A 27,631-nucleotide genomic window follows, 5' to 3' on the forward strand; every position below is an offset into this window, starting at 1 on the left:
AATGCAATAAAGAACATGAGGTTTTTATCAAAATCTAATAAAAAACAATGTGTTTTCAAAATTTTGTTTCTATGATTGAAAATGTCGTACCTGAGCTCATTAGCGTCCTAAGATTCCATATCTGACAACATAATTAAGTTCATTGAGATAAAATCAAAATTTAACCAAAAGCATGGGATATAATTAAGTTCATTGAGATAAAATCAAAATTTAACCAAAAGCATGGGGATTGTAAGATTTCATTTCTGTGATTGAAAACACCGTAGTTAAGCTCAATAAAATCAAAATAATTTTAAACAAAACGTCGAGTCTTTTAAATCTCTTCTGTGATTGAAAGCAATATAACTAAACTCATTAAAAACGAAGCCTCAAAGGTAATTGAAATAAAACTTACATTGCAACTGTTTCAAAAGAACCTATTCCAATATAATTTTAAACAGAATCTCAGGTCTTTTAAATCTCTTCTTTGATTGAAAGCAACATAACAGAACTCATTAAGAACGAAGCCTCAAAGGTAATTGAGATAAAACTTACTTCAACTGTTTCAAAAGAGCCTCTTCTGTGATTGAAAGCAACATAACGGAACTCATTAAGAACGAAACCTCAAAGGTAATTGAAATAAACTTTACGTTGTATTTTCTCTGGTTTATAAGTAACTTTATGTAGACTGTTTATTTTTACTGAAAATATGTTGTATTTTCGCTGGTTTATAAGTATTTTTTATAGAGTAAATTTATAATTTTTAAAATTAGAGTTAAGTTAAATTGGTGAATGAGATATTATTGTTTATAAGACAACTTATATTAATATTTATTTGATTGCTAAAAGTTTATGAAAGATATATACTCTATTTTTTTTAGTTTTGTTGAATTTTCAGGGACAAAAGACATATTTTTAACTATGAGATTCACTCAAGCTATAATTTTTTCTATGTATATATAAGCAAGACAACATATATTGGTGTATAATACCTCTTATTTGTGGGATAAGGGACCCATCTCTATACAGTCCCTTTAATTTTGAAACTGTACATTTTAAGAGGAAACACATAGTCTTAACTATTAGACCCACTCAAGCTTTATATATATATATATATATAAGGTTACAGCCAAGTAAGACACTATATTGGTGTATGAGATCCCTTTGTTTGTGGGACAAGAAACCCACTTCCATGCAGTCACTAGAAAAACATACATACTCTCCCTCTCTAATTTTGAACCTCTGACTTTTTAGGAAAAACTGTCTTAAAGTATGCAAATTATTATATGCCATAGTTCTACATTTTTTTCCTTAAAAATATTTTATTTTAATACCAAATTCTTATTTTCCATAAAATAATCTTTTCCAATTTTTTTTCATTATTATCTTTTTTTTTTTTCTTCTGCCCTCCAAAATTTTCCAACATTAACCTTAATTATCAATTGAAATTTTTTAAATATCTAAAATAAAATAGCATCATAAGAGTATTTCCAGGCCTGGCAAAAAAGTAAATACAAGGTGAAAACCCTATGATATCCCACGAATGACAGTTAATAACAGAAATTTGCCTCAATATAATATAATGCTTTTCTTTCTGAAAAAAAGGGTTTAGAGTACCTACTTCCAATATCTTTCCATCACTAATCAATTTCTCTGGGGATTGGTTCATGTCCGCGGAATTTATTAAGGCAGAATTAGCATCTGTTAGAGCCTTAATGGTTGTCTCCGCAGTAATTAATTGAGTATGATCAGGTCTGTTTGACCTAGTCATGGCCTGGATTTCAACTTCAATGTCCTGGACCTTCTTCTGCAGATCTAACAGATAGCTGATAGCGTCCCCTAGAATCGACTGTTTGTCCATCTGTTTGACAACCACAATAATTACTTCCATAACACAGCTTAGCATTGATAGGAAATTCAGTACAACATTAATGCATATCACAGGAGATGAATGATGATGAATCCGAGAACTAAAAGCACCTATTGTGTTGTTGCAGGGTCTACTCTCCAACAACCCTACACACATGGTGATTAATATTTACTAGTTTATAAGTTCATTACTGCGGGGCTGTATATCTCTATTGTTAAATTTAAGCAAAGACATAATTTAGGGATAGATATATACAACTCCACATATTAATGAGCATATGGACTAATAAATATGCATCGCCCTGCACATTGGGTTGTAAATATTGTACCAATTCAGAGAAAATTAATTAATAATAAATATATACCTTACTGATATTGGGAACTACAGAACGCAATTTGTAAAGTGTCTCCTTCATTTTCTTCCTTCGCTTTCTTTCGGTCTACAAATTTTTGGATGTTTGACGATGCTGCTGTGGCTGTTTGCTGATGCTCCTGCGGTTCGAACCTATAATCTCCGGTTCGTTGTCGCCCCAGTCCAACTGCCTCGAATTGTCGTCCATATCAATCCAGATCTTGCTATTTTGATGACCCATTACGATGTTGTCGCTACAAACCGAGATCGGGGGACTTTGATCTGTTTGGCTCTCTATATGCCCCTCATCCGTTGCTTAGCGCAGGCGGGACTAGTGGGGGAAATGTGGCAGACAGTGCAAAAGATGGTGAAAAGTGACTGTGGCATGAATCCTAGCATATTGTCTGAAATTATTAGGATACTAGGCAAGATAAAGATGGTGGAAAAGGCCCTTTCCATATTTTATCTCATCAAGACAGAGAAGTGCAAACCCAGTGTTTATGCTTATAATTGCATGTTTAGTGTGCTGATGAAGGCAAATTGTCATGATAAGGTGCAAGAGCTTTACAGGGAAATGTGCAATGAAGGGAAATGTTTTCCCGATACGGTAACTTATACTATGCTCATCTCCAACTTTGGGAAACTTGGAGATGTGGACTCTGCGATTAAGCTTTTTGAAGAAATGAAGGAGAATGGTCTGCAACCTAGTGCGAAGATCTATACGATCCTGGTTGGAAGTTTGTTTAAATCAAACAGATGCATAGAGGCCTTGAAGTTGTTCCAGGAAATGAAGGATACACGTTGTACACCGAATGTGTTTACATACACTGAAGTAATAAATGGGCTAGGCAAAGCAGGAAGTGTTAAGCTCCATTGATTTTACACAAAAGCTACCTTGATTTATGGAATTGCAGCTTTTCTTAACTTATGGAAACCAACTGTAGTAGTTTCCTTAAGTTAAGAAAATCAACTGGAATTACTAAATTTATAATTAGGAGCTGCTAAAGTGGTCCATCACTTTGATCTGATCTCTACCTTGATTTGTGGTTTTTCTAACACATAGCTTTTAGAAGCTTGATGGAAGCTTAGCTATATATTCATCTGTTTGGTCCCCAAGCTCAGATCTCAACCCCCTTCAGTTTTACACCATCTAGCTGAGATAGCAGAGCTTGGAAGTGCCTTCAGATCAGCTGTCTTCTTTCCTTTTTGCATGTGCAGCTGGAGCGTGGTGTTTAAGAAGGAAATTGCATCAACAGTTTCACCAATGGCTGGAGGTAATTCGTATCCCTGGGCATTAAGTTTCAGTGATTCTTTTTAGTTCTTTCCGCATGCAGAATCGCTGTTTAAGTTTATTAGTTTTCTAACAGTTGGTATCAGAGCGGTTTATCTCTGCCTTGGTTTTCTCTCACCGCCCTTTTGTCCTTCTGTGCACCTCTCTCGATTTGTACTAAAGAATCGCTTCAGATTTGGTATCTTTGGTCATTACATCGAGCTTTGTTCCATCTGCAACAATTTCGTCTTTAGTGAATAAGAAATAACTCGATCAGTTGATGGTTCGAATCTCTCTAGCTCTTTCTTTATGCTCACGCTTTTTCTAGCACCTACAAACATTTGGGGATAATGTTATCGTGAGCGGTCTCTTTTGTAACAAGATGTTAAAGGAGATATTTATTAATTACACAGCTTTAATCCATCTCCAACACATCTTTAACGTATTCAACGGGAGAAAGATTTTGGGAAAACTTGAAGTTCTTCATTTCAATTCGGGTTTTAGAGAACTTTAACTTCACACCTCTGCTAAGCCTTTTCGTTTTGCTTTTTACTAATTATTTAATGATTGAGATCTTTAAAGATAAGTTGTGCCTTCAAATATTTGGGGATATATGCAGTGTGAGGATGTTAAATGACATCTTTATTAATTAAAGACAAACTTATCAAGTTTTTAACAATCTCATTTCTAAAGGGTTTTAGTTCGGGTTTAGAGAAGAATTACTCCATACGCGTGTTAAAGTCTCTGGTTTGATAAGTTTTTTTTTCAACTTGCCTCGTCCGGATTATTTGACGAACCAAATCTTCCTCGTGCCTACAAATATTGGGGGATGAATTCATTCCGAGTGAAATTCATTGTAGCAGAATGTCAGAAAGGCGTCCTTATTAATTAAATAGATATGTTGCATTGAAATCATTTAATTGCGATGGGCATGCTGGGTTACGTGCTAAGATGATTTAATTGCGATGGGCGTGCTGGGTTGGGCTTGAGATGTATGCCTTTTGTCAATAGAGCTGCGTGCAGATGCGCGAATGTTTTGACTATTACCGTGTTCATTTCATAGACATTACCGTTGATTCCGATGTCGTAAATTTCATTTCGATTCTATAATGCAAAGTCCATCTGAATTCTTTATTTCAATGGCATTTTAGAATATGGGCATTTTTTATTTTATTTTTGTTGCACAGAACGACTATCGGTTTTCTGGTGTTTTATAGTTTTAAATGCCAGACTTACGGAGATCCATTCTTATCATCTTTTCAAAGAGAATGCATACATAATTTTGTACCTTGCCATGGAAATAGTTAAGCTCTTTAAATATAAGAATATTTCGAAGTGTACGGTTCTGTAACAACTATAAAACCTGTAACAACTATCCAATAAGACTCTCTTAAAGTGATTTCGAGGTGTTTATCATGACCTCAATCTTTGCCAAATTCAATCTGATCGTCTGCATTGGAATTGTCATATCATTGAAAATATTGGCATCACTGAAAACTGTCATATCATATTATGGAATGTATTGTCAACGAGGAGCAATTGACAACGCAATTCATGAAGTATTCCATGGAGGACATAAAGTGTTATATTGATGTAATAAAGTTACGTTATGTTATTGTCACATAAATGTTTGTCCAGAAAGGAAGGGTCATACAGTCAGTTTGAAGTGATGTTTTGATGCGCTATACATCTTAAACAATATAGGTGTTGAAACTTTCGAGATCAAAGCATGTAGGAATTTTGTGCCATAGTTATAATATCGCGCAAATATCAGAATGTCACTGTTTTTGGCATTTTCTTTAATGAATTTCAGTTTTATGATGCTGTAAATTTATTCCAATTTGGAAAGCTTGTTTACTGGTCTATTTTTGTTTGTTTAATAATGGAGTTGGTTGTATATATAACCAACCGTATATTTAGACCACTATTAAACTCCGTTTCATACAATCAAGAGTCCCGAACTTAATTTAAAAGGGTATTTTACTTGATTGCAATATATAGGAGCATTGCTAATTTTGCATTAGCAAATGGGTTTATGTTAGCATATTTTGGAATTTGATTATTTTGCAGAGTGTTTTGTTTGGTTTTATATTTACACTGATTGCAAAATAAAGTTGCTTTGCAACTCTTCATTAGCAAAAAGTTTATGTTTGCAAATTAAAGGAAATAGTTTATGCATTCTTAAATATTTGAATATTTCACTATTTGAACAGTTGAAATAGTTTAGTCTTTGAATTTGCATTTTTGTTTGCAAATTGTTTAGAGCCCATTTTGTAATTAATTTAAGAATTAGTCTTAAATAAATTATGGGACAGTGTGATCCGGATTTAAACAGGAACGCAACAAATTACAGAGATAACCATATACACAAAGATGCAGCGGAAATAATACTTCATTTCATTAATGGAAAATACTGAAATATGCTTACAAACAGAAATGGCAATAAACTAGCTAGGGCGATGGTAGCTTATCTCTGAGAAGAGATGTGTTGGCTACATGCCTCTGAACTGTGTTACAATGAGGCTCGAAGGCCTATTTATTGTTGAGAAACAATGGAAAAACCATTAACATTCCAAAACCTAACCCTAGGAGATGAAACGCCAAATTGTGGGCCCCGTTTGGGGGTAAGTTGGTACATCAACTTCCCGGGGTCGTAACTTTGGCATATGATCTCCGTTTGACGCGTACAATAGCTCATTAGAAAGATCTATCCGAGCACTATCATTGTTGGAACGAGCAACACCAGTCCATTCCATGGACTCGTGTTGCCCCCGGATTCCCCAAAAAACGTCGTTTAGGGCCTCAAAACGGCTCCGGAAGTTCAGGACCCGAAAAAATGCTAAAAATAGTAAGTTGTGCTACAATTAAGGAAACTGAAAATGCTGAGAAAGACAATGGTGGGGGTCCAGGTGGACTTGGCAGGTGGCCACCAATATCCACCTGGATCATTCCTCCCCCCTTAGGAAGCAATGGTCCCCATTGCGTTGAGCTCCTCCATGAGATGAGGAAACTTCTGCTGAACTTGTTCCCTGGTGAGCCACTTGCCCTGCTGAAGGAGTTGGCCCGCTTTGACAACTCGATACAGTTGGATATTCTGTTGGCGAGTGTTCTTGATCTGTGTGTCAATGATCCGATCAGTTGCAGCTTGTTCCATGCAATCTGGATTTAATTCTCTGGGTTTGAGCTGTTCTGCAATGTCGGATGTGTCTAGCAATGGTGGAAAGTATGGCCGAAGGCGGTCCACATTAAATACTGGGTGCAGGCCAAGGAATGGGGGAATGCTGAGCTCAAATGCATTGTCTCCCATAGCCTTAGTAATGGTGTAAGGACCATATCGGAGTGGTCTCAATTTTCGATAGGCTCCAGTAAGGCGTTCCTTTTGCAAATGCAACCAGACTTTGTCGCCCACCTGAAACTTGTGTGGCACCCGATGTTGATCATGTCGCTGCTTGTACTTGGCATTTGATTTCTCAAGAATGTCATGGACCTGCTGGTGAATATGTTGGATGCGCTCAATGAAGCTGGTGGCCTTATCTGTTTCGGACTGGACATTAGCTGAATTCATGTGAGTAGCTGCAAGTGGCATGGCCACATCAATGGGGCATAGTGGCTGGAATCCCAAACCCACCTGAAAAGGGCTATGGCCAGTGGAGTTGTGAAGAGCTCGGTTGTAGCTGTGCTGAACGTAGGGGAGGCTCTCGTCCCATGTGCGTGGATGCTTTGAGTTATACATGCGCAGAATGTGCACAATCATCCTATTGACAACCTCTGTCTGGCCATCAGTTTGAGGATGGAAGGCTGTGGACTTCGTGAGTTTGGTGTCTAGCATTGACCAGAGACTGGACCAAAAGGTGCTGAGAAACCGACTGTCCCAATCTGAGATGATAGACTGTGGGATCCCAAAGTGCACCCACACTCGTTCAAAGAAGAGTTTAGCAGTGGCTTCTGCTGTGATATTCTTCTTGCAGGCCATCATAATGGCCATCTTTGAGAACCTGTCGACGACCACAAAAACACAGTCATTTCCATGCTTAGTGGAAGGAAGGCCTGACATGTAATCCATGGAGATGGATTCCCAAGGTCGACTAGGGGTAGGCAACGGGGTATAGAGGCCTTGCTTCTTAATGGTCAGTTTGGCAATGGCACAGGCAGTACATGATCGGATGTACTTCCCAACATCCTATTGAAGATTCGGCCAATAGAAATAGTTTTGCAGTACTGCCACTGTTTTCTCGACCCCGAAATGCCCAACAGCCCGACTGTAGTGTGCTTCCCAAATCATCTTGGCACGCTCGCTTGAAGGAACACAAAGGTGACCGAGGTGGCATAATAGGGCATCCTGGAGGTGAAAATCTGCAACCTGCGGACCCTCCAAGAGTGTCTGGTATGTGTGGCCGAATTCTGGGTCGCTTTTGTAGAGAAGTGGCCAATCAGAAGTCTCGTGCCCGCAAGAGTTGAGCACGGTGGTTAGCGCCATGATCGGTGGTCGACTGAGGCAATCCGCAACATTATTGGTGCTGCCCTTTTTATACTTGATATTCAAGTGAAACTGTTGCAGGTATGTAGACCACTTCTGATGGCGATCATTCTGCAATTTCCCTTGGGTCTGTATGAACTGCAGAGGTCGGTGGTCTGTGTGGATGACCGTTTCCTTCCCCAAAATGTAATGCTTCCATTGTCGGCAGGCCTGTACAATGGAATACATCTCTTTATAATAAGTGGGGTACTTCCGGACTGTGTCTGAAAGTGTTTCACTGTGATATGCCACTGGATGTCCATGTTGAGTAAGGACTGCCCCAATAGCATAGTCAGAGGCATCTGTCTCGACCTCAAATGGTTGTTGTAAATCTGGTAACGCGAGCACTGGTGCCGTGCAGAGGCGATCCTTCAACTCCATGAATGCCTTCTGTTGAGATTCAGACCAAAAGAATTTTTCTTTCGCCCCGCCCTTGGTGACTTGACTCAAGGGCCAAGAAATATGAGAAAATCCCAACACAAACTTGCGGTAGAAGTTGGCAAGACCTAGAAAGCTGCGGAGCTCTGTTAGAGTGGTTGGAGAGGGCCATTCCCGAATGACTTGGACCTTGGCTGGATCGACATGCACCCCTTGTTCATCAATGATGTATCCCAGATACTGAACCTCGGTCATGCCAAAAGTGCATTTCTCCAAATTGGCACATAGCTTGTGTTGCCGTAGTGTTTGGAGAACCTGTCGGATGTGGTGGAGGTGCTCTTCCCAACTCTGGCTGAAGATCAGAATGTCATCCAAGTATACTACTACAAAGGAGTTGATGAATGGCTGCAAGATGTCATCCATTAGCCTCATAAAGGTTGCAGGAGCATTCGTCAATCCGAAAGGCATGACCAACCATTCGAAGAGGCCCTCCTTGGATTTGAAGGCAGTCTTCCACACATCTGAGGGTTCAATTGGTACCTGGTGATATCCTGACTTCAGATCGATCTTGCTGAAATATTTCGCCCCATTTAGTTGGTCTAGGAGGTCATCAATCCGCGGGATCGGGTACCTATTACGGACAGTGATCTTGTTTAGCGCCCGATAGTCAATACAGAGTCTCCACGTCCCATCCTTCTTCTGTACCAACACTATCGGGCTCCCACAAGGCGAAGAACTCGGACGGATGTGACCTTTCTGCAGGAGCTCCTGAATCTGCCTCTTGATTTCATTGTTCTCCAGAACGGAGTGCCGATAAATTGGTCCATTGGGTAGCGGCGCACCTGGGGTCAGATCGATGGAGTGCTTGACTTGACAGTGCAGAGGAACCCCTGCCGGGGAGGTGAAGATGTCTTCGTACTCCTCCACAATCTTGTCCATCTGTAGCTGCCGTGCAGAGGGACCCCTTTTGGAGGCCGCGGCCACTGTCTTCTTCTTCCCTTGAGGGCGTATCATCAGGAAAACAAATTTCCTGGTTTTGGAAATGATCTTACTGCATTGTTTTGCAGTAATCAAAGAGATGGCGACAGGTGGTGCTACCTCTAGTATCCTGAACAACTTATTTCCCAATGTAATAATAACAGCACGAGGCCTTGATTCATACACAGCATGTCGCTTCCACAAGTATGGTTGTCCTAGTAATACATCACAAACTTCAAGGGGAGCAATGTCACACAATACCTCATCCGTGAAGGGCTTGATGTTGTATGGAAGGCGACACTGCTGGCTCACGCGAAGATCTCGCCCTTGGTGAAGCCACCCAATGGTGTATGGTTGTGGATGTGCTGTGGTCGGTAAGCCCAACCGCTTCACGACCTCTGCCGAAATGAGGTTCTTTTGACTCCCGCTATCAAAAATGAACTGTATCGGGGAGCCCTTTACCCACATCTGGGAGTGGAAGAGACGCTCCTATTCCTCCAGATCTTCGGGTTCATTTTTCTGGATCTTTGAGGTAGCAACAGTGGCGCTGGGATCTGCATCAATGATCTGCTTCCCTTTTTCATACCCCTTATCGGGTTCTGACTTAGAGTCAGAACATGCATCTGATTTTGAAACCTTTAGCTCAGCCACCAGTGACTGCTTGGCCCGACACTCACTTGTGTTGTGAGTGGAGCTCTTATGGAACTCGCACCATTTTCCAGTGTCCTTTCTCGGCTTCGCGGCGTTGCTCTTTGCTTGCAGCTTCGGCTGGTTGTCTTGGGCTGTCCCGCCTTGGCTTTGTCCTTTGTTCTGTGGTTTAGGGGCACCTTTCCCCTACTTTGGATTCGCAGATCCAAAGTCTCGCTTCTTTTGTTTAAACTTCTGCTCGACCTTGACGCCATACCGGTATGCTGCGCTGAGCGAGGGGATGTTTAGGAACTGTATTTATTCCTGGATGTACTTGTGCAGGCAGCCACGGTATTTGAGTATCAAATGTTGCTCCGAATCCTTGATACCCAACTTTGTGCGAAGGGTATGGAAAAGATTGGTGAACTCCGGCACGTCTTGGTCCCTTCCCTGCCGCAGCGTGGTCCACTTTATGTATTCATCCTCATAGCTTCCGACAGGGTAGTACTGCTCCTTGATGGCATCCCGGAACGAATCCCAGGTGGGTGCGGCTGAAAATAGTGAGCCAGTACTTTCATCCTTTTGCTCGCAGTAGGTTTCCCACCAGTCCTTGACGTGGGGGGCTGCTTTGAGAAGAGCAAAAATAATCTTTTCCCGACTCGAAAATTCATGAACAGAAAAATAACCCTCTAGCAGATTTAACCATTTATCTACGACATCAGCGTCTATCTGACCCTCGAATATGGGGATTTCAAAATTAACTTGTACCTTAAAGGGTGTGGCGTTTCCAGAGGAGCTGCTGGAAGCCGATGCACCGCTTCTGGGTAGCCGCTGAAGGATCTGCGCAAAGCTGTCCATCATCGCGTTCCGTTGTCGCTCGAGCGCTTCTTCGAGCAATATTTTGATGGGATCTCCTGCCCCCTCGTCTTTCTTCTCGTCCGCCATGGGAGGCCGTCGGGATTTGCGAGGCTGGTCTTGCAAAGGTTCAACCAGTTCAAGCCCTAACTCCTTATATCCCGACCTTGTTGGGGACATGCAAAGAAAAACAGAGAAAAAGCAGACTGCTCTGATACCACTGATCCGGATTTAAACAGGAACGCAACAAATTACAGAGATAACCATATACACAAAGATGCAGCGGAAATAATACTTCATTTCATTAATGGAAAATACTGAAATATGCTTACAAACAGAAATGGCAATAAACTAGCTAGGGCGATGGTAGCTTATCTTTGAGAAGAGATGTGACGGCTACATGCCTCTGAACTGTGTTACAATGAGGCTCGAAGGCCTATTTATTGTTGAGAAACAATGGAAAAACCCTTAACATTCCAAAACCTAACCCTAGGAGATGAAACGCCAAACTGTGGGCCCCGTTTGGGGGTAAGTTGGTACATCAACTTCCCGGGGTCGTAACTTTGGCATATGATCTCCGTTTGACGCGTACAATAGCTCATTAGAAAGATCTATCCGAGCACTATCATTGTTGGAACGGGCAACACTAGTCCATTCCATGGACTTGTGTTGCCCCCGGATTCCCCAAAAAACGTCGTTTAGGGCCTCAAAACGGCTCCGGAAGTTCAGGACCCGAAAAATTGCTAAAAATAGTAAGTTGTGCTACAATTAAGGAAACTGAAAATGCTGAGAAAGACAATGGTGGGGGTCCAGGTGGACTTGGCAGGTGGCCACCAATATCCACCTGGATCACAGTGAGACTAAGGAATGTAAATTTTATTTTAATTCCATTTATCTTGTGAGCAAAATAGCTTGTTTGTTGGTCTATTTTGTTGTTTTATAAACTTAAGGACGGAGCCTGAAGTCAAGCCAGCTAGTCTTCGAACTGCATTTGCTATGCAAGTGCAAAGTAGATCAAAGCTGCTTCAGTCAATCTCCGGGTTAAGTTTATAAATTGAACAATCAATTTGTAGTCATTTTGGTAATACTGACTGCTTTAACCTTAATTTTGATTTGCTGGAGAATTATTACAGTTATATGGAGTTTATTAAAATGTCATTTTGACTTACTCCTTTCAGTAAACATTATTTTTCTCTCTGGTTAAGTTTTGTTTATGCAACAAAATAATGTCTAGTGATCCATATGATTTTAATTAATTAGAGAATAGCCACAGCATCTTTAATTAAATAAAATTATATATTGATTGGCAAGATCACATAAAGATTATTTAGACATTAAATTGTAATTAATTACACTGAATATAATAAATTTTATCCCACAGGAATTTTTATTATATTTATGTGATTAATTAGGATAAAATTTCATAACCTACCCACAGGAGTTATGAATTAATAAGTTTTATCATAAAGTTTTATTGAATCTGTTTGAATTGAAAATTTAGCCCACAGGCAATTTTCATGTCATTTGATTCAATTCTTTTTGGCATGTTTTACATTGGTAAAACATGAAAGTTCATAAAGTTTTATTGAATCTGTTTGAATTGAAAATTTAGCCCACAGGCAATTTTCATGTCATTTGATTCAATTCTTTTTAGCATGCTTTACATTGGTAAAACATGAAAGTTCATAAAGTTTTATTGAATCTGTTTGAGTTGAAAATTTAGCCCACAGGCAATTTTCAAGTCATTTGATTCAATTCTTTTTAGCATGTTTTACATTGGTAAAACATGAAAGTTTATTAAGCCTCAACATAAGCATGTGATTCTTTATTTTGATGCAGTAGTACAACCTGCAAATTTCTCTGAAATTCGTTCTAACATTCCCGAACTTGAGGAAGTAATCTCGTTTGTTTGTTATGAATCTGATATGGTTAATGTTAATATTAACACATGGTGGATTGATTCTGGATCAACAATTCACATTTCAAATTCCTTGCAAGGTTTGCAAAACCTAAGGAAGCCAGTGAGAAGTGAGCAAAGCATCTTATCAGGAAACAAGATGGGCTCGCATGTGGAAGCTATAAGAACATGTTATTTAACTTTAAGTAGTGGCTTTGTTTTGGAGTTAGAAAAGACCTTTTATGTTCCAAGTTTTTCTAGAAACTTGATCTCAGTTTCAAGGCTTGTACCTTTTGGATATTCCTTAAACTTTTCAGAAAAAAAAATCTTTCAGTCTATTCTATAAATCTAATTATGTTGGGAATGGTATTTTGTCTAATGGTCTTTACTACATTAATTTACAAAACAAAGTCACATATGATTCAACGCATGTTCACACTGGCACTAAAAGATGTGTTATTAATGAAGATTCCTCTAAATTATGGCACCGGAGACTAGGTCATATCTCCATAGATAGAATTAAAAGATTGGTAAATGAAGGAATACTTAATACTCTAGATTTTACTGATCTTGAGACTTGTGTGGACTGCATAAAGGGAAAGCAGACCAACAAGTCAAAGAAAGATGTCAATAGGAGTTCAGACATATTAGAAATCATACATACTTACAAATTTTATTGTCCATCTCACAGCACTAGGATTGTGGAATCAAGAAATGCAAAGTTTCTTGAAAATGACTTGATCAGTGGGAGCGATCAAACCAGAAACATAGTTTCTGAGAAAGATCATTCAGAATCTCAACCTTCCACTTCAAGTGAAAGATTGGTTATTGTTCATAGCACCCCTCAAGTACAAACTGGTGTTGAATAACCAATTGTTGAAGTTCCACAAGTTGCTGACGATATTCCAGTAGATCAAGGAGTTCAAGAGTTGCCAAGAACTTTTGAACAACAAGTTGAACCACATACTTCTCAGGAAGATGATGGTACACCATTAAGAAGATCTACTAGACCTAAGAGATCAGCAATTCCTAATGTATGCTCAAGTCTGCACAAGACCTGACATTGCATTTGTTGTGGGAATGTTGGGACGATATTAGAGTGATCCAGGTTTAGACCACTGGAGAGCTGCAAAGAAAGTAATGAGGTACTTTCAAGGGACCAAAGACTACATGCTTATGTATATCCTGTTTGAGGCTATTTTACATGGTGTATGGCTTAAGAATTTCATTTCTGGGCTTAGAATTATGGATTCTATCTCTAAGCCATTGAGAATATATTGTGATAATTCAGCTGATGGTTTTATGGCTAAAAAAGTGGGAGTCGAAATAAACGCATCGACGTTAAGTATTTAGCTATAAGGGAACATGTTAAAGAAAATAAAGTGGTCATTGAGCATGACAGCACTGAGTTAATGATCGCTGATCCTTTGACTAAGGGCATGCCACCGTTTAAATTCAAGGATCATGTATTGAATATGGGACTTGGTTCCATTATGCAGTTTTTCATTGTATGGACAATGTTAATGAAATTCTTAATTATTGTGATGTTTTTTCTCATATTTATGTGCACCTTAAGTTGATTTGAGAAAATTCATTTAAGAAGGACCAAGAATAAACATAAGGTTTATTCATTAAGAAATTGTTGCCACATAAATTATAATAAGAATAAATGCATAGTAATACATGGAAGATAATACTCGTCATTAGAGGACTTATCGCCATGATTCATGTATCTATTACTTAATAAAGATTGTCAATGGTTTTTGAGACATTAAGTTTGGAAGTATGGACCAAGTGGGAGAATGTTAAGCTCCATTGATTTTACACAAAAGATACCTTGATTTATGGAATTGCAGCTTTTCTTAACTTATGGAAACCAACTGCAGTAGTTTCCTTAAGTTAAGAAAATTAACTGGAATTACTAAATTTATAATTAGGAGCTGCTAAAGTGGTCCATCACTTTGATATGATCTCTACCTTGATTTGTGGTTTTTCTAACACATAGCTTTTAGAAGCTTGATGGAAGCTTAGCTATATATTCATCTGTTTGGTCCCCAAGCTCAGATCTCAACCCCCTTCAGTTTTACACCATTTAGTTGAGATAGCAGAGCTTGGAAGTGCCTTCAGATCAACTGTCTTCTTTCCTTTTTGCATGTGCAGCTAGAGCGTGGTGTTTAAGAAGGAAATTGCATCAATAGTTTCACCAATGGCCGGAGGTAATTCGTATCCCTGGGCATTAAGTTTCAGTGATTCTTTTCAGTTCTTTCCGCATGCAGAATCGCTGTTTAAGTTTATTAGTTTTTTAGCAGGGAGAGTCCAAGAGGCATACAGAATATTTCAAGATATGCAGAAAGATGGTTGCTCTCCCGATGTGGTCATGTTCAACAAACTGATCGATATCATGGGTGATGCAGGCCTACTTGATGATGCTCTGAAGCTATTTGGACAGATGGAAACTGTAGGATGCAATCCTACTGTGGTAACATATAACAGTGTCATGGAAGCTCTTTTCAAATCTAACAATCCATCGGAGGCGTTGCATTGGTTTGAGAGAATGAATGGAAAAGGCATTGCTCCAAGTTCGTTTACATATTCCATTCTAATTGCTGGTTTATGCAAGGCGAACAGATTGGAAAAGGCATTGATGCTTCTTGAAGAGATGGACGAGAAGGGCTTTCCGCCTTGCCCTGCTGCCTATTGTAGTTTGATTGATGCACTTGGTAAGGCACGCCGTTATGATGCGGCAGTGGAATTATTTAAGGAAATGAAAGAAAACAGCACTCCTTCCAGCTCAAGGCTCTATGCAGTGATGATTAAACACCTTGGTAAAGCAGGGCGTATTGATGCAGCCATTAAACTGTTTGAAGAAATGCAAAGTCAGGGATGTATTCCTGATGTGTATTCCTACAATGCATTAATGTCTGGCCTGGTAAGAGCAGGCATGGTTGATGAAGCTCATTCATGGCTTAAAAAACTGCAAGATCGAGGATGTAAACCTGATATTAGTAGCCATAATATAGTTTTGAATGGTTTTTCTAAGGCATGTGGGCCAACAGAGTCCTTTAAGATGTTCGAGAAAATGAAAAATTCGGAGATTCAACCAGATGTCGTATCTTACAACACAGTTCTTGGTGCACTTAGCAATGCGGGCATGTTTGATGAAGCAGTCAAATTAATGAAGGAAATGACTTCTAAAGGATTTTCGTATAATTTGATTACATATTCTTCAATATTAGAGGCTATGGGCAGAGTTGATGAAGACTGCAAACCATTCATTCAATAAGGAGGTCTTTTGATTCTCCTGTGCTTCCTGGTCGATAGTGATGGTTGCATTCGTGGCTTGGCTTTCTGGTTTCAGTGGGGATGATGGATTTCCTGAACGGTGAACCTCACGCAAAATGAGAGTTGCCTTGCCACTGTTTCATATGTCTGGAATATTACCATTTGTAATTTCTTTATCATCTTGATTATTACCAAAAACATGCAGGAATCATGTTCAAAGTAAGCTGCTTATACAAAATGGAATCTGTATTGTGGCCATTTTACACAGGTCATCCTGGTAAGCATATTTTTCTGTTTGCTTATTTTCTTGTCATCTGAGCAGCATTATCCTTCCTGTACTAATTAAAGTCCCCAACTATAAAAGATGCAACTCACAGAACCTAATGACGAAGTAAGAAAGGAAGACTAGACTGCATCCCTGGAAATAAACAACTCCTGTCTGAAATATAAAGATATATGATCAGAAAACAGAAATATTGAAAAACGATGAACCTCTCTAATTTTGAACCTCTGACTTTTTAGGAAAAACTGTCTTAAAGTATGCAAATTATTATATGCCATAGTTCTACTTTTTTTTTCCTTAAAAATATTTTATTTTAATACCAAATTCTTATTTTCCATAAAATAATTTTTTCGAATTTTTTTTCATTATTATCTATTTTTTTCCTTCTGCCCTCCAAAATTTTCCAACATTAACCTTAATTATCAATTGAAATTTTTTAAATATCTAAAATAAAATAGCATCATAAGAGTATTTCCAGGCCTGGCAAAAAAGTAAATACAAGGTGAAAACCCTATGATATCCCACGAATGACAGTTAATAACAGAAATTTGTCATCAGATCTATGAATGAGTAGGGTTTAGAGTACCTACTTCCAATATCTTTCCATCACTAATCAATTTCTCTGGGGATTGGTTCATGTCCGCGGAATTTATTAAGGCAGAATTAGCATCTGTTAGAGCCTTAATGGTTGTCTCCGCAGTAATTAATTGAGTATGATCAGGTCTGTTTGACCTAGTCATGGCCTGGATTTCAACTTCAATGTCCTGGACCTTCTTCTGCAGATCTAACACATAGCTGATAGCGTCCCCTAGAATCGACTGTTTGTCCATCTGTTTGACAACCACAATAATTACTTCCATAACACAGCTTAGCATTGATAGGAAATTCAGTACAACATTAATGCATATCACATGAGATGAATGATGATGAATCCGAGAACTAAAAGCACCTATTGTGTTGTTGCAGGGTCTACTCTCCAACAACCCTACACACATGGTGATTAATATTTACTAGTTTATAAGTTCATTACTGCGGGGCTGTATATCTCTATTGTTAAATTTAAGGAAAGACATAATTTAGGGATAGATATATACAACTCCACATATTAATGAGCATATGGACTAATAAATATGCATCGCCCTGCACATTGGGTTGTAAATATTATACCAATTCAGAGAAAATTAATTAATAATAAATATATTACTGATATTGGGAACTACAGAACGCAATTTGTAAAGTGTCTCCTTCATTTTCTTCCTTCGCTTTCTTTCGGTCTGCAAATTTTTGGATGTTTGACGATGCTGCTGTGGCTGTTTGCTGATGCTCCTGCGGTTCGAACCTATAATCTCCGGATTGTTGTCGCCCCGATCCAACTGCCTCGAATTGTCGTCCATATCAATCCAGATCTTGCTATTTTGTTGACCCATTACGATGTTGTCGCTACAAACCGAGATCGGGGGACTTTGATCTGTTTGGCTCTCTACTGTTCTCGGCTCCGAATAACTACTTGTATGTCCTGACAACATTTCGTAAAGCCCTGCAGATCCAATATTGTTCATATTTTGGAGATCAAAATACTCGCCATTGCTGTAACGCTTTATGTAGGATTCATTACTATTACACATTTCTGTCACACAGTCAAAACCAAAACCAGTGAAATCCATTTCGCGAATTCCTTGCTCAAAACTGGGGGCAGAATGGGAACCCAAAATAAAGAACAGGAGAATCCCCAAGGTATCCCCACAGACCCATTCCCCTGGCAATGCCATAATGAAGCTCACTAAGATAATGAACAGAGAGCGCAGGACGGTTTTGCTTAAAGAACAGAGAGCGCAGGAGGATTCGGAGTGCAGTGGCGCAGGACGGTTTTGCTTAAAGAACAGAGAGCACAGGAGGATTCAGAGTGCAGTGCATGCTTGCCAGATGCCAAATGCGATGCGCGGCCAGATGCCAGATGCGATGCGCGGCCAGGGATAATGAATCGAACACTTCGAATCAAACGGTGAATATTAATTCCATCGTCTAACAACGAAATCAATGGCGCAGGAAGGTACAGAGTGGCACTGGAGGGGAGTTCTTCCCAGAGGAACGCCTTACGGCGTAACTATAATAATATAGCTATTATTAGGGCAAAGAAAATTTAAAAGATTGAATACCTAGTCGTATGAAACACTAGTATGACCAAATAATAATAATAATAATATTATTATTATTATTTTAAGATCAACCTTAAGTCATATTCAACATTAAATCATATTTGATTGCTAAATTTATGAAGGCATATATATTTTTATTTTTTAGTTTCCAATCTTTAACTTTTTAGAAGGAAACACATACTCTTAATCATTAGGCCTACTCAAGCTGTATTGACCATTATTATTATTATTATTTAATTTTGATTGCTAAATCTATTAAGGCATATATACTTTACTTTTCTAGTTTTGAACCTATGACCTCTTAGAAGGAAACACATACTCTTATCATTAGACATACTCAAGTTGTATTGACCATTATTATTATTGTTATTATTATTTAATTTTGATCGCTAAATCTATTAAGACATATATACTTTACTTTTCTAGTTTTGAACCTGTGACCTCTTAGAAGGAAACACATACTCTTAATCATTAGACATACTCAAGTTGTATTGACCATTATTATTATTATTGTTATTATTATTTAATTTTAAGGTCAACGTTAAGTCATATTTCTTTTCGAGTTTTGAACATGTGACCTCTTAGAAGGAAACACATACTATTAATTGAAGTGTTTAATCCCACTCATAGTCATCAACCAAAAGCATACATAGAGGTCAATATCTCTTGGAGAGCCAAAATTCTTATTGCTCAGTTAAGGATTAATTATCATCAACTCCGTTGTGAAACAGGGTGGTGGAAAAGGCCAAAAGAAGCGTGGGAGGAAAGAGTATGCATTTTTTGTTCTTCCCAAAAAGTGGAAACAGAAAAACATTTCATTTTAGAATGTGAGGCCTTCAAAGACAACAGGGAAAGTTATGTAGATATGTTAGCTCTTGGGATAATCTACTTGGGATAATCTATTTAGCCAGGGGTTTGTCAAGAAGTTGGGAGCATTTATTGTGAAGCTTCACAGAAAAAGGGTTGAATATATCAAGTAGATGAAGAAGCAATCTATCCCGTAAGCTATCTTTAGCTTCGTGGACTAATAATTTCTTTCTTTCTTTCTTCTTTCTTAGGCCTAGAAGGTTGAATATATCAAGTAGATGAAGAAGCAATCTATCCCATAAGCTATCTTTAGCTTCGTGGACTAATAATTTCTTTCTTTCTTTCTTCTTTCTTAGGCCTAGAAGGAAACACACTCTTAACCATTAAACCTACTCAAACTCTATTGACCATTAATATTGAAATATGTTAACTAAACCCCATCCATACTATAATCAAAACTTAACCTAACATCTAAAAATATACTTTATAAATTTATTTTATAAATGAAAAGTAATTATAATTTTTAAATTATATTAATAATATAATTATATATAATAAAGATATTTAAATAATCATTTTTATTTTTAATAATTTCTTATTCATAGCACTATTATTTTTTATTAATAATTTTTTTTTTTGTGTTTTTTTTTTTTCATTTTTCATTTATGTTTTTAATGTTTTCATTGTGGGCCGCATTTGCTCCCAAGCCTTCCCATCTGTAAATGAATCCAGTGCATCTCAGAAAACGCCACGCCATGAATTTGAGATCGGCTCGACAACCACGTCAGGGACGGCTCCCTGCTGCTGCCGGCGCATTGCGCAGACTCATTCCCACAACCCTCGAAAGTTGTGGCCATGGCGGAGAGCCCCTGGATGCGAGGAAAATCCATTGCCTTCGTTGGAGCTGCAACACCAGCCGGGTCTACTGATCAGCCCCGCGGGCCGTCTCTCTTAGTCCCACAACTACTCGCTTAATGGCGCCCATGAGCGTCAAGTCCAGAAACTCCCGGTTGCTGACAGCTGTGGCCGCTGCGTCGGTCAGATTCGTCGAATTCAGGGAAGCTCGAACTGTTAATTATAAGTGAGTTTGTTTTTGGTAATAAGCTCTGTGAGGATAAGTTATCTGGCAGATATCAGCAGATAAGAATTTTTCAAGAACTCATCCACTCATAAGTTCTTGGGATAATTTATTGGTTGATAATTTATACTATGATATCTTATTAGTTGATAAGTTATCTCTGATAAATTATATTGAGATAAGTTCTATATAACTTATTAGTGGATAAGTTATAAGAAATAAGTTATCAACTGATAAGTTCGTTTATATAATTTATCAGAGATAGCTTATTTAAAGAGTACTTATCAATTTTTAGCTTATTAGAAGATAACTTATAAGAAGAAACTTATTAACAGATAACTTCTTGGTAAACAACCTATCGACAGATAACTTATGACATAATACTTATAAACTGATAACCTATCAGACTAACTTATTGATGATAATTTCTGATAAAACTTATCAGACTAACTTATCGATGATAATTTATTCATATAACTTATCCAATGATAATTTATCAGTATCACTTATCAACTGATAAGTCTTATGGATAATTTACCAGAAGGACTTATTAGATAATAATTTATCAGATATAATTTATTAACTGAGCGACTAACTCGAATGATAGATAACTTCTCTGTCGATAGCTTATTTGCATTCATTGATCGATGGTGAAGATTGTGGTGTTGGCGAATTCGTTTCAGTAGAGGCAATGGGAGCGGATCGCACTCAGCGGGAATTCTGAACAATTTTCTTCATGGGAACTGTGTTAATACTCTGAGGCCATGGGAGCGGATCGCACTCAGCGGGAATTCTGAACAATTTTCTTCACGGGAACTGTTTTAATATTCTTCTTATTCGTCAATGTCACTGAGATTTTAACATTGTAATGGGGCAGGCACCATTAAAACACATAACGAGCACCATTACTACCCAGGGATTCAACTGTGTGCAGTCCGTGTTCATAGTCACTAACCCCACTAATCGAAACCCCTGAATTCGTTGAATCTGAGATTATGGCTAATATATATATATATATATATATATATATATATATATATTCGCATGCACTGATCAATGGTGAATATTGTGGTGTTGGAGAATTCGTTTCAGCAGAGGTAATGGGAGGCGGAACGCACTCAGCAGAAATTCTGGACAATTTCCGCATAATCATCTTGCGTTATCGCTTCGTCATATTCATCGTGGAGGAATTTCAGTGTAGGCTTCGCTCTGGGTCGAAGGATTTCTCTGTTCCAAAGGGGCTAGCTGTCATTTCACCAAGGGCTTTCAGAAATTGGGAGGGGAATTTCACTGTAGGCTTCGCTCTGGGTCGAAGGATTTCTCTGTTCCAAAGGGACTAGCTGCCATTTCACCAAGAGCTTTCAAAAATTGAGCGATACCACCACCATGACTCATGCAATGATTGGAGCGCAAACCCAATACGTAACCTCCACATCTTAGACGCGTTACCTGGAAATTTAAGATTAAACTTTCACTTAAAGAATTCCTTCATTGATTTCACCTACAATCCCTAGAGATCTTTTTGATCCAATTTAAGATTAAACCTTCACTTAAACACTTTTCATTGATCCCATCTACAATCCCTATTTGATCCAATTTAAAATTAAACCTCCACTTTTTAATGGAGATTTTTGGTCCCACTAAAACATTTTTTTCTAAAAAGGATGAGAATTTTTTTCCTGTGCCTCCTTTGATAAATAGGATTTCTTCTTTGTTAGAACTTCATCATCTAATAATTCAACAAATCTTGTTATTGCCTAAGATTTTCATCTAGCTTCCTTTGCAATATAATTTCATGATCAAACTCAATCTACACAATGATAAGCCCATATTCTAGCCACCATTGGTGTTGCCCCACTCAAGTATCCCTTAACTATGTATTCTAGCCACCATTGGCGTTGCCCCAATCAAGTATCCCTTAACTATGTATTCTAGCCATCATTGGTGTTGCCCCATTCAAGTATCCCTTAACTATGTATTCTAGCCACCATTGGTGTTGCCCCACTCAAGTATCCCTTTTGGGATTACCCCACTCAAATATCCCTTAACTCCATATTCTAGCCACCATTGACGTTGCCCCACTCAAGTGTCCCTTTTGGGATAGGAGGTTGTGAATCCTTATAAGCTAAGAAGGGGAAGCTCTCCAATTTAGCTTGATGAGGACATAGACAATTGGACATCGCTTACCATCAACATAAAATAGAAGTTCAAGTTTGCAAATAATAGATCAAAATTGCAATTAAGGACAAGCATAAATGACATTAACTCTAGATAGAAAAGCTCATGACATTAACTCTAGGTAGAAAAGCTCATTATATGTTTATTCTCAGAAAATGAAAGCTTAAATGACATTAACTTCAGATAGGTGAGCTTATTATATGTTTATTCTCAGAAAATGAAAAAAAATATTACTCAATAAACCATGAATTATAAATTATGTTCAAATGTCCCATGAAACTTAACCATTAATTCAACATACATAATGGGATGTTAATGGAACATGTGTCTGGTGGCAAAAAAACTCTTTGAGAATAGATCTTCAATGTCTGGTGGCAAAACAACTCTTTGAGAATAGATATTCAATTATGTTTACAGTGACAATCATAGATTATTCATTTACCATCTTCAAAAACTACCAAATCACATTCATTTACCATCTTCAAAAACTACCCAGTCATGAGAGGTCACGTATACCAATAGAGCTAGTGTACCTCTATTAAGGTAGAGCAATTGTAACATTAAATATTGAACTGGGCATTTTATTTGAACCACATGAAACATTGATTCAACATGCATTTTTAGAATTTTTAGAATGTGAAATTACATCAAGAAACAAGAGACAATGTTCATTATGATGATCAAAATTGTTTTCTAAAATATATAAAGCAAGGAAAACATTGATTCAACATGCATTTAATTTTTAGAATGTGAAATTACATCCTAGAGACAATGTTCATTATCATGATCAAATTGTTTTCTAAAATGTATACACACCACTGTATCTCTAATATCATATATAAATACAATAGTGATCAACAAAAGGTTTAATATTTCTAAGCACTCCAAAATTCATGTGCATGTCCATGTCATGTAAATAACGATCAACAAAGGCTTAATAGACATTAATATCAAAACACTCATTATCAAAGGCTTAATAGACACCAATATCAAAACACGCATTATCAAAACAAGAATTGTAACTACAAAGGAAACACTTATTATTTGTGTGCTTCATCACAGATTGTAACAGCGAAATAGTAAATATCAAAACATTTTTTAAACAATGATGTAACAAGGGTCAATAGTAACCACAAAGTAGTGATGTAATAACAATAAATAGTGATCAATATTTCGACAATACCCCAATTTATTATTATTATTATTATCATTGACCAAGGGTAAATAGTAACAATAACAGCCAAATAGTGAATATCAACACACTTTTTAAATAGTAAATATCAACACACTTTTTAAGTAGGAGCAATGATGTAACAAGGGTCAATAGTAACCACAAAGTAGTGATGTAATAACAATTAATAGTGATCAATATTTCAACAATATCACAAGTTTTTTATTATTATTATCATTGACCAAGGGTAAATAGTAACAACCATAAATATTTCAACAATATCACAAGTTTATTATTATTATTATTATCATTGACCACTACACTATATCTATTAGTTCAATGGACTCTCCCTCTTCCCTCATGATTAGTTCATTCATTACACAAAGGAATCCCATGGACAAAAACAAAATATCACGTAAATCCTAACAGATTGTACCCTCAATCCTAGCAACGGTCTTTATACTATTCTCTCTTAGATTAGAGGGGAGTGCATAAAAGGGTAAATAGTAACAACGGTAATGAGGTAACATTGGAAAATAATGATCAATATTTCAACAATATCACAAGTTTATTATTATTATTGACGAATTGTAAGGAAATAGTACTAATTTATGTCTGCTCGACCAACTGTCCATAGTACTAATAATAATGCCATCCAATATGTCAAAGTATTTTCTAAATCATGAAATCCAGTGATGTGAAATTCAACTCTACAATGCTCATAAACACAATTAAAAAAGACCAGCATGTCTACAATGCTCATAAACACAATGAAAAAACCAACATTCAAAATGCATCTGCGATCATATATTCAAAAGAAACATTATAACCAACAGTCTACAATGCTCAAAGATACCATGAAGAAGCCAACTTTCATAGTGAATTTGCTGTCATATATTCAAAGTGAATTACCACCAACTGCATCTGCAATCATATATTCAAAGTAAACATTATAACCAACAGTCTACAATGCTCAAAAATACCATGAAGAAGCCAACTTTCACGGTGAATTTTCCGTCATATATTCAAAGTGAATTACAAACAACAAGGGCAGTAAATTATAACAAACAATCTACAATACTCAAAAATACCATGAAAAAGTCTACGATGCTCAAAAATACCACGAAGAAGCCAACCTTCAAGATGCATTTTCCATTCAAAGTGAATTACAACCAACAAGGGCAGTAAATTATAACCAACAATCTACAATACTCAAAAATACCATGAAGAAGTCTACAATGCTCAAAAATACCATGAAGAAGCCAACCTTCAAGATGCATTTTCCTGTCACATATTCAAAGTGAAGTATTATAGTACTGAATTATGTCATGTTAGGTTGCTCGACCAACTGTCCATAGTGCTAATAATAATGCCATCCAATATGTCAAAGTATTTTCTAAATCATGAAATCCAGTGATGTGAAATTCAACTCTCTACAATACTCATAAACACCATAAAAAAATCATGTCTACAATGCTCATAAACACGATGAAAAAACCAACATTCAAAATGCATCTGCAATCATATATTCAAATAAACATTATAACCAACAGTCTACAATGCTCAAAAATACCATGAAGAAGCCAACCTTCACGGTGAATTTTCCATCATATATTCAAAGTGAATTACAACCAACAAGGGCAGTAAATTATAACTAGCAGTCTACAATACTCAAAAATACCATGAAGAAGCCAACCTTCAAGATGCATTTGCCGTCATATATTCAAAGTGAAGTATTATAATACTAAATTATGTCATGTTAGGTTGCTCGACCAACTGTCCATAGTGTAATAATAATGTCATCCAATATGTCAAAGTATTTTCAATGATGTGAAATTCAACTCTCTACAATGCTCATAAACATCATAAAAAAAACCAGCATCTCTATAACTCTTTACAATGCTCATAAACATTATAAAAAAACCAGCATGTCTACCATGCTCATAAACACTGAAAAAACCAACATTCAAAATGCATCTGCAATCATATATTCAAAGTAAACATTATAACCAACAGTCTACCATGCTCAAAAATACCATGAAGAAGCCAACCTTCACGGTGAATTTGCAATCATAAATTCAAAGTAAAGTGAATTACAACCCACAATGAAAAACCAACATTCAAAATGCATCTGCAATCATATATTCAAAGTAAACATTATGACCAACAGTCTACAATGCTCAAAAATACCATGAAGAAGCCAACCTTCACGGTGAATTTGCCGTCATATATTCAAAATGAATTACAACCAACAAGGGTAGTAAATTCAAAATGAACAAGGGCAGTAAATTCAAAGTGAATTACAACCAATAAGGGCAGTAAATTATAACCAACAGTCTACAATACTCATGTTATAAATTATAACCAACAACCTACAATACTTAAAAACTCATGTTATAAATTAAGGGCAAACCCATGTTATAAATTAAGGGCAGTAATAAGGGCAGTAAATTATAACCAACAGTCTACAATACTCATGTTATAAATTATAACCAACAACCTACCATACTCATGTTATAAATTATAACCAACAACCTACAATACTTAAAAACTCATGTTATAAATTAAGGGCAAACTCATGTTATAAATTAAGGGCAGTAAATTATAACCAACAGTCTACAATACTCATGTTATAAATTATAACCAACAGCCTACAATACTCAAAAACTCATGTTATAAATTATAACCAACAGTCTACAATACTCAAAAATACCATGAAGAAGTCTACAATGCTAAAAAATACCATGAAAAAGCCAACCTTCAAGATGCCTTTGCCGTCATATATTCAAAGTGAAGTATTATAGTACTGAATTATGTCATGTCATATATTCAAAGTGAAGTATTATAGCACTGAATTATGTCATGTCATATATTCAAAGTGAAAGTCAAGTATCAAAGTGAAGTATTATAGTACTGAATTATGTCATGTTAGGTTGCTCGACCAACTGTTCATAGTGCTATCCTATTGCCATCCAATATAGTATTTTCTAAATCCAGTGATGTGAAATTCAACTCTCTACAATGCTCATAAACACCATTAAAAAAACCAGCATTCAAAATACATCTACAATCATATATTCAAAGTAACATCTGCAATCATATGTTCAAAATAACATCTGCAATTATATATTCAAAGTAAACATTATAACCAACAGTCTACGATGCTCAAAAATACCATGAAGAAGCCAACAAAAATACCATGAAAAAGCCAACCTTCACGGTGAATTTGCCGTCATATATTCAAAGTGAATTACAACCAACAAGGGCAGTAAATTATAACTAACAATCTACAATACTCAAAAATACCATGAAAAAGTCTACAATGCTCAAAAATACCATGAAGAAGCCAACCTTCAAGATGCATTTGCCGTCATATATTCAAAGTGAAGTATTATAACCAACCAGAGCAGTGATTGTATAACTATATTCATAGCATGATACCAGTGTTCTCAAAGTAGATCCATATGAACTATGCTAATAAACAGTTGTTTGATCCACAAGGAAGTATAACAGTACTCAAAGCACATATACCACGTATTTAGAGTAGATTATCACTATCTACAAATCAGAGATGAGCGCAGCAACGAATGAAAGTGAGACAGCAAACTGTTGCAGAAGTGTGACTGCAAGTGAAGCATACAAATAGTTGAATGTTTAACTGGCCATGTATTAAGAGTACTGCCAAAGAGATCATAACTAAGCAGTAACCGAGAGCTGAAGAACCTCAGAACAGTCATGAATCTGGACACAGCCAACAGGCAGTTCAGAATATTGGCTGAGAATGATCAATACTTTACGACCCATAAAGGCAACTCCAAGTTGTCATATCCAACGACCTTCTCACCGAAGCAGTTGTTCTGCAATATCGCCCAAGAGCCAACTCCAGAGAACAAGAAGCCACGATACAACTGCTAAAAATACTCGAATATCTTCATCCTGCTTGGCAGAATAAGAA

At 37.1% G+C, this 27,631-nt stretch overlaps 1 protein-coding gene across 1 annotated transcript; it reads left to right on the forward strand.

The window, feature by feature from the left end:
- Positions 1 to 2,257: 2,257 nt before the first annotated feature.
- LOC149214737 (uncharacterized) lies at positions 2,258 to 16,275 on the forward strand. The gene is made up of 3 exons (XM_089390952.1): positions 2,258 to 3,062; positions 9,217 to 9,225; positions 15,045 to 16,275. The coding sequence occupies exons 1-3, from the start codon at positions 2,313 to 2,315 to the stop codon at positions 16,002 to 16,004; spliced, it is 1,719 nt and encodes a 572-aa protein (XP_089247078.1). The 5' UTR covers positions 2,258 to 2,312; the 3' UTR covers positions 16,005 to 16,275.
- Positions 16,276 to 27,631: the final 11,356 nt, after the last annotated feature.

This window comes from Pinus tabuliformis, chromosome 1_1 (genome assembly GCF_031772625.1).
Source record: "Pinus tabuliformis cultivar Carrire ecotype Pingquan chromosome 1_1, CPIR1, whole genome shotgun sequence".
NCBI classification, from domain to species: domain Eukaryota; kingdom Viridiplantae; phylum Streptophyta; class Pinopsida; order Pinales; family Pinaceae; genus Pinus; species Pinus tabuliformis.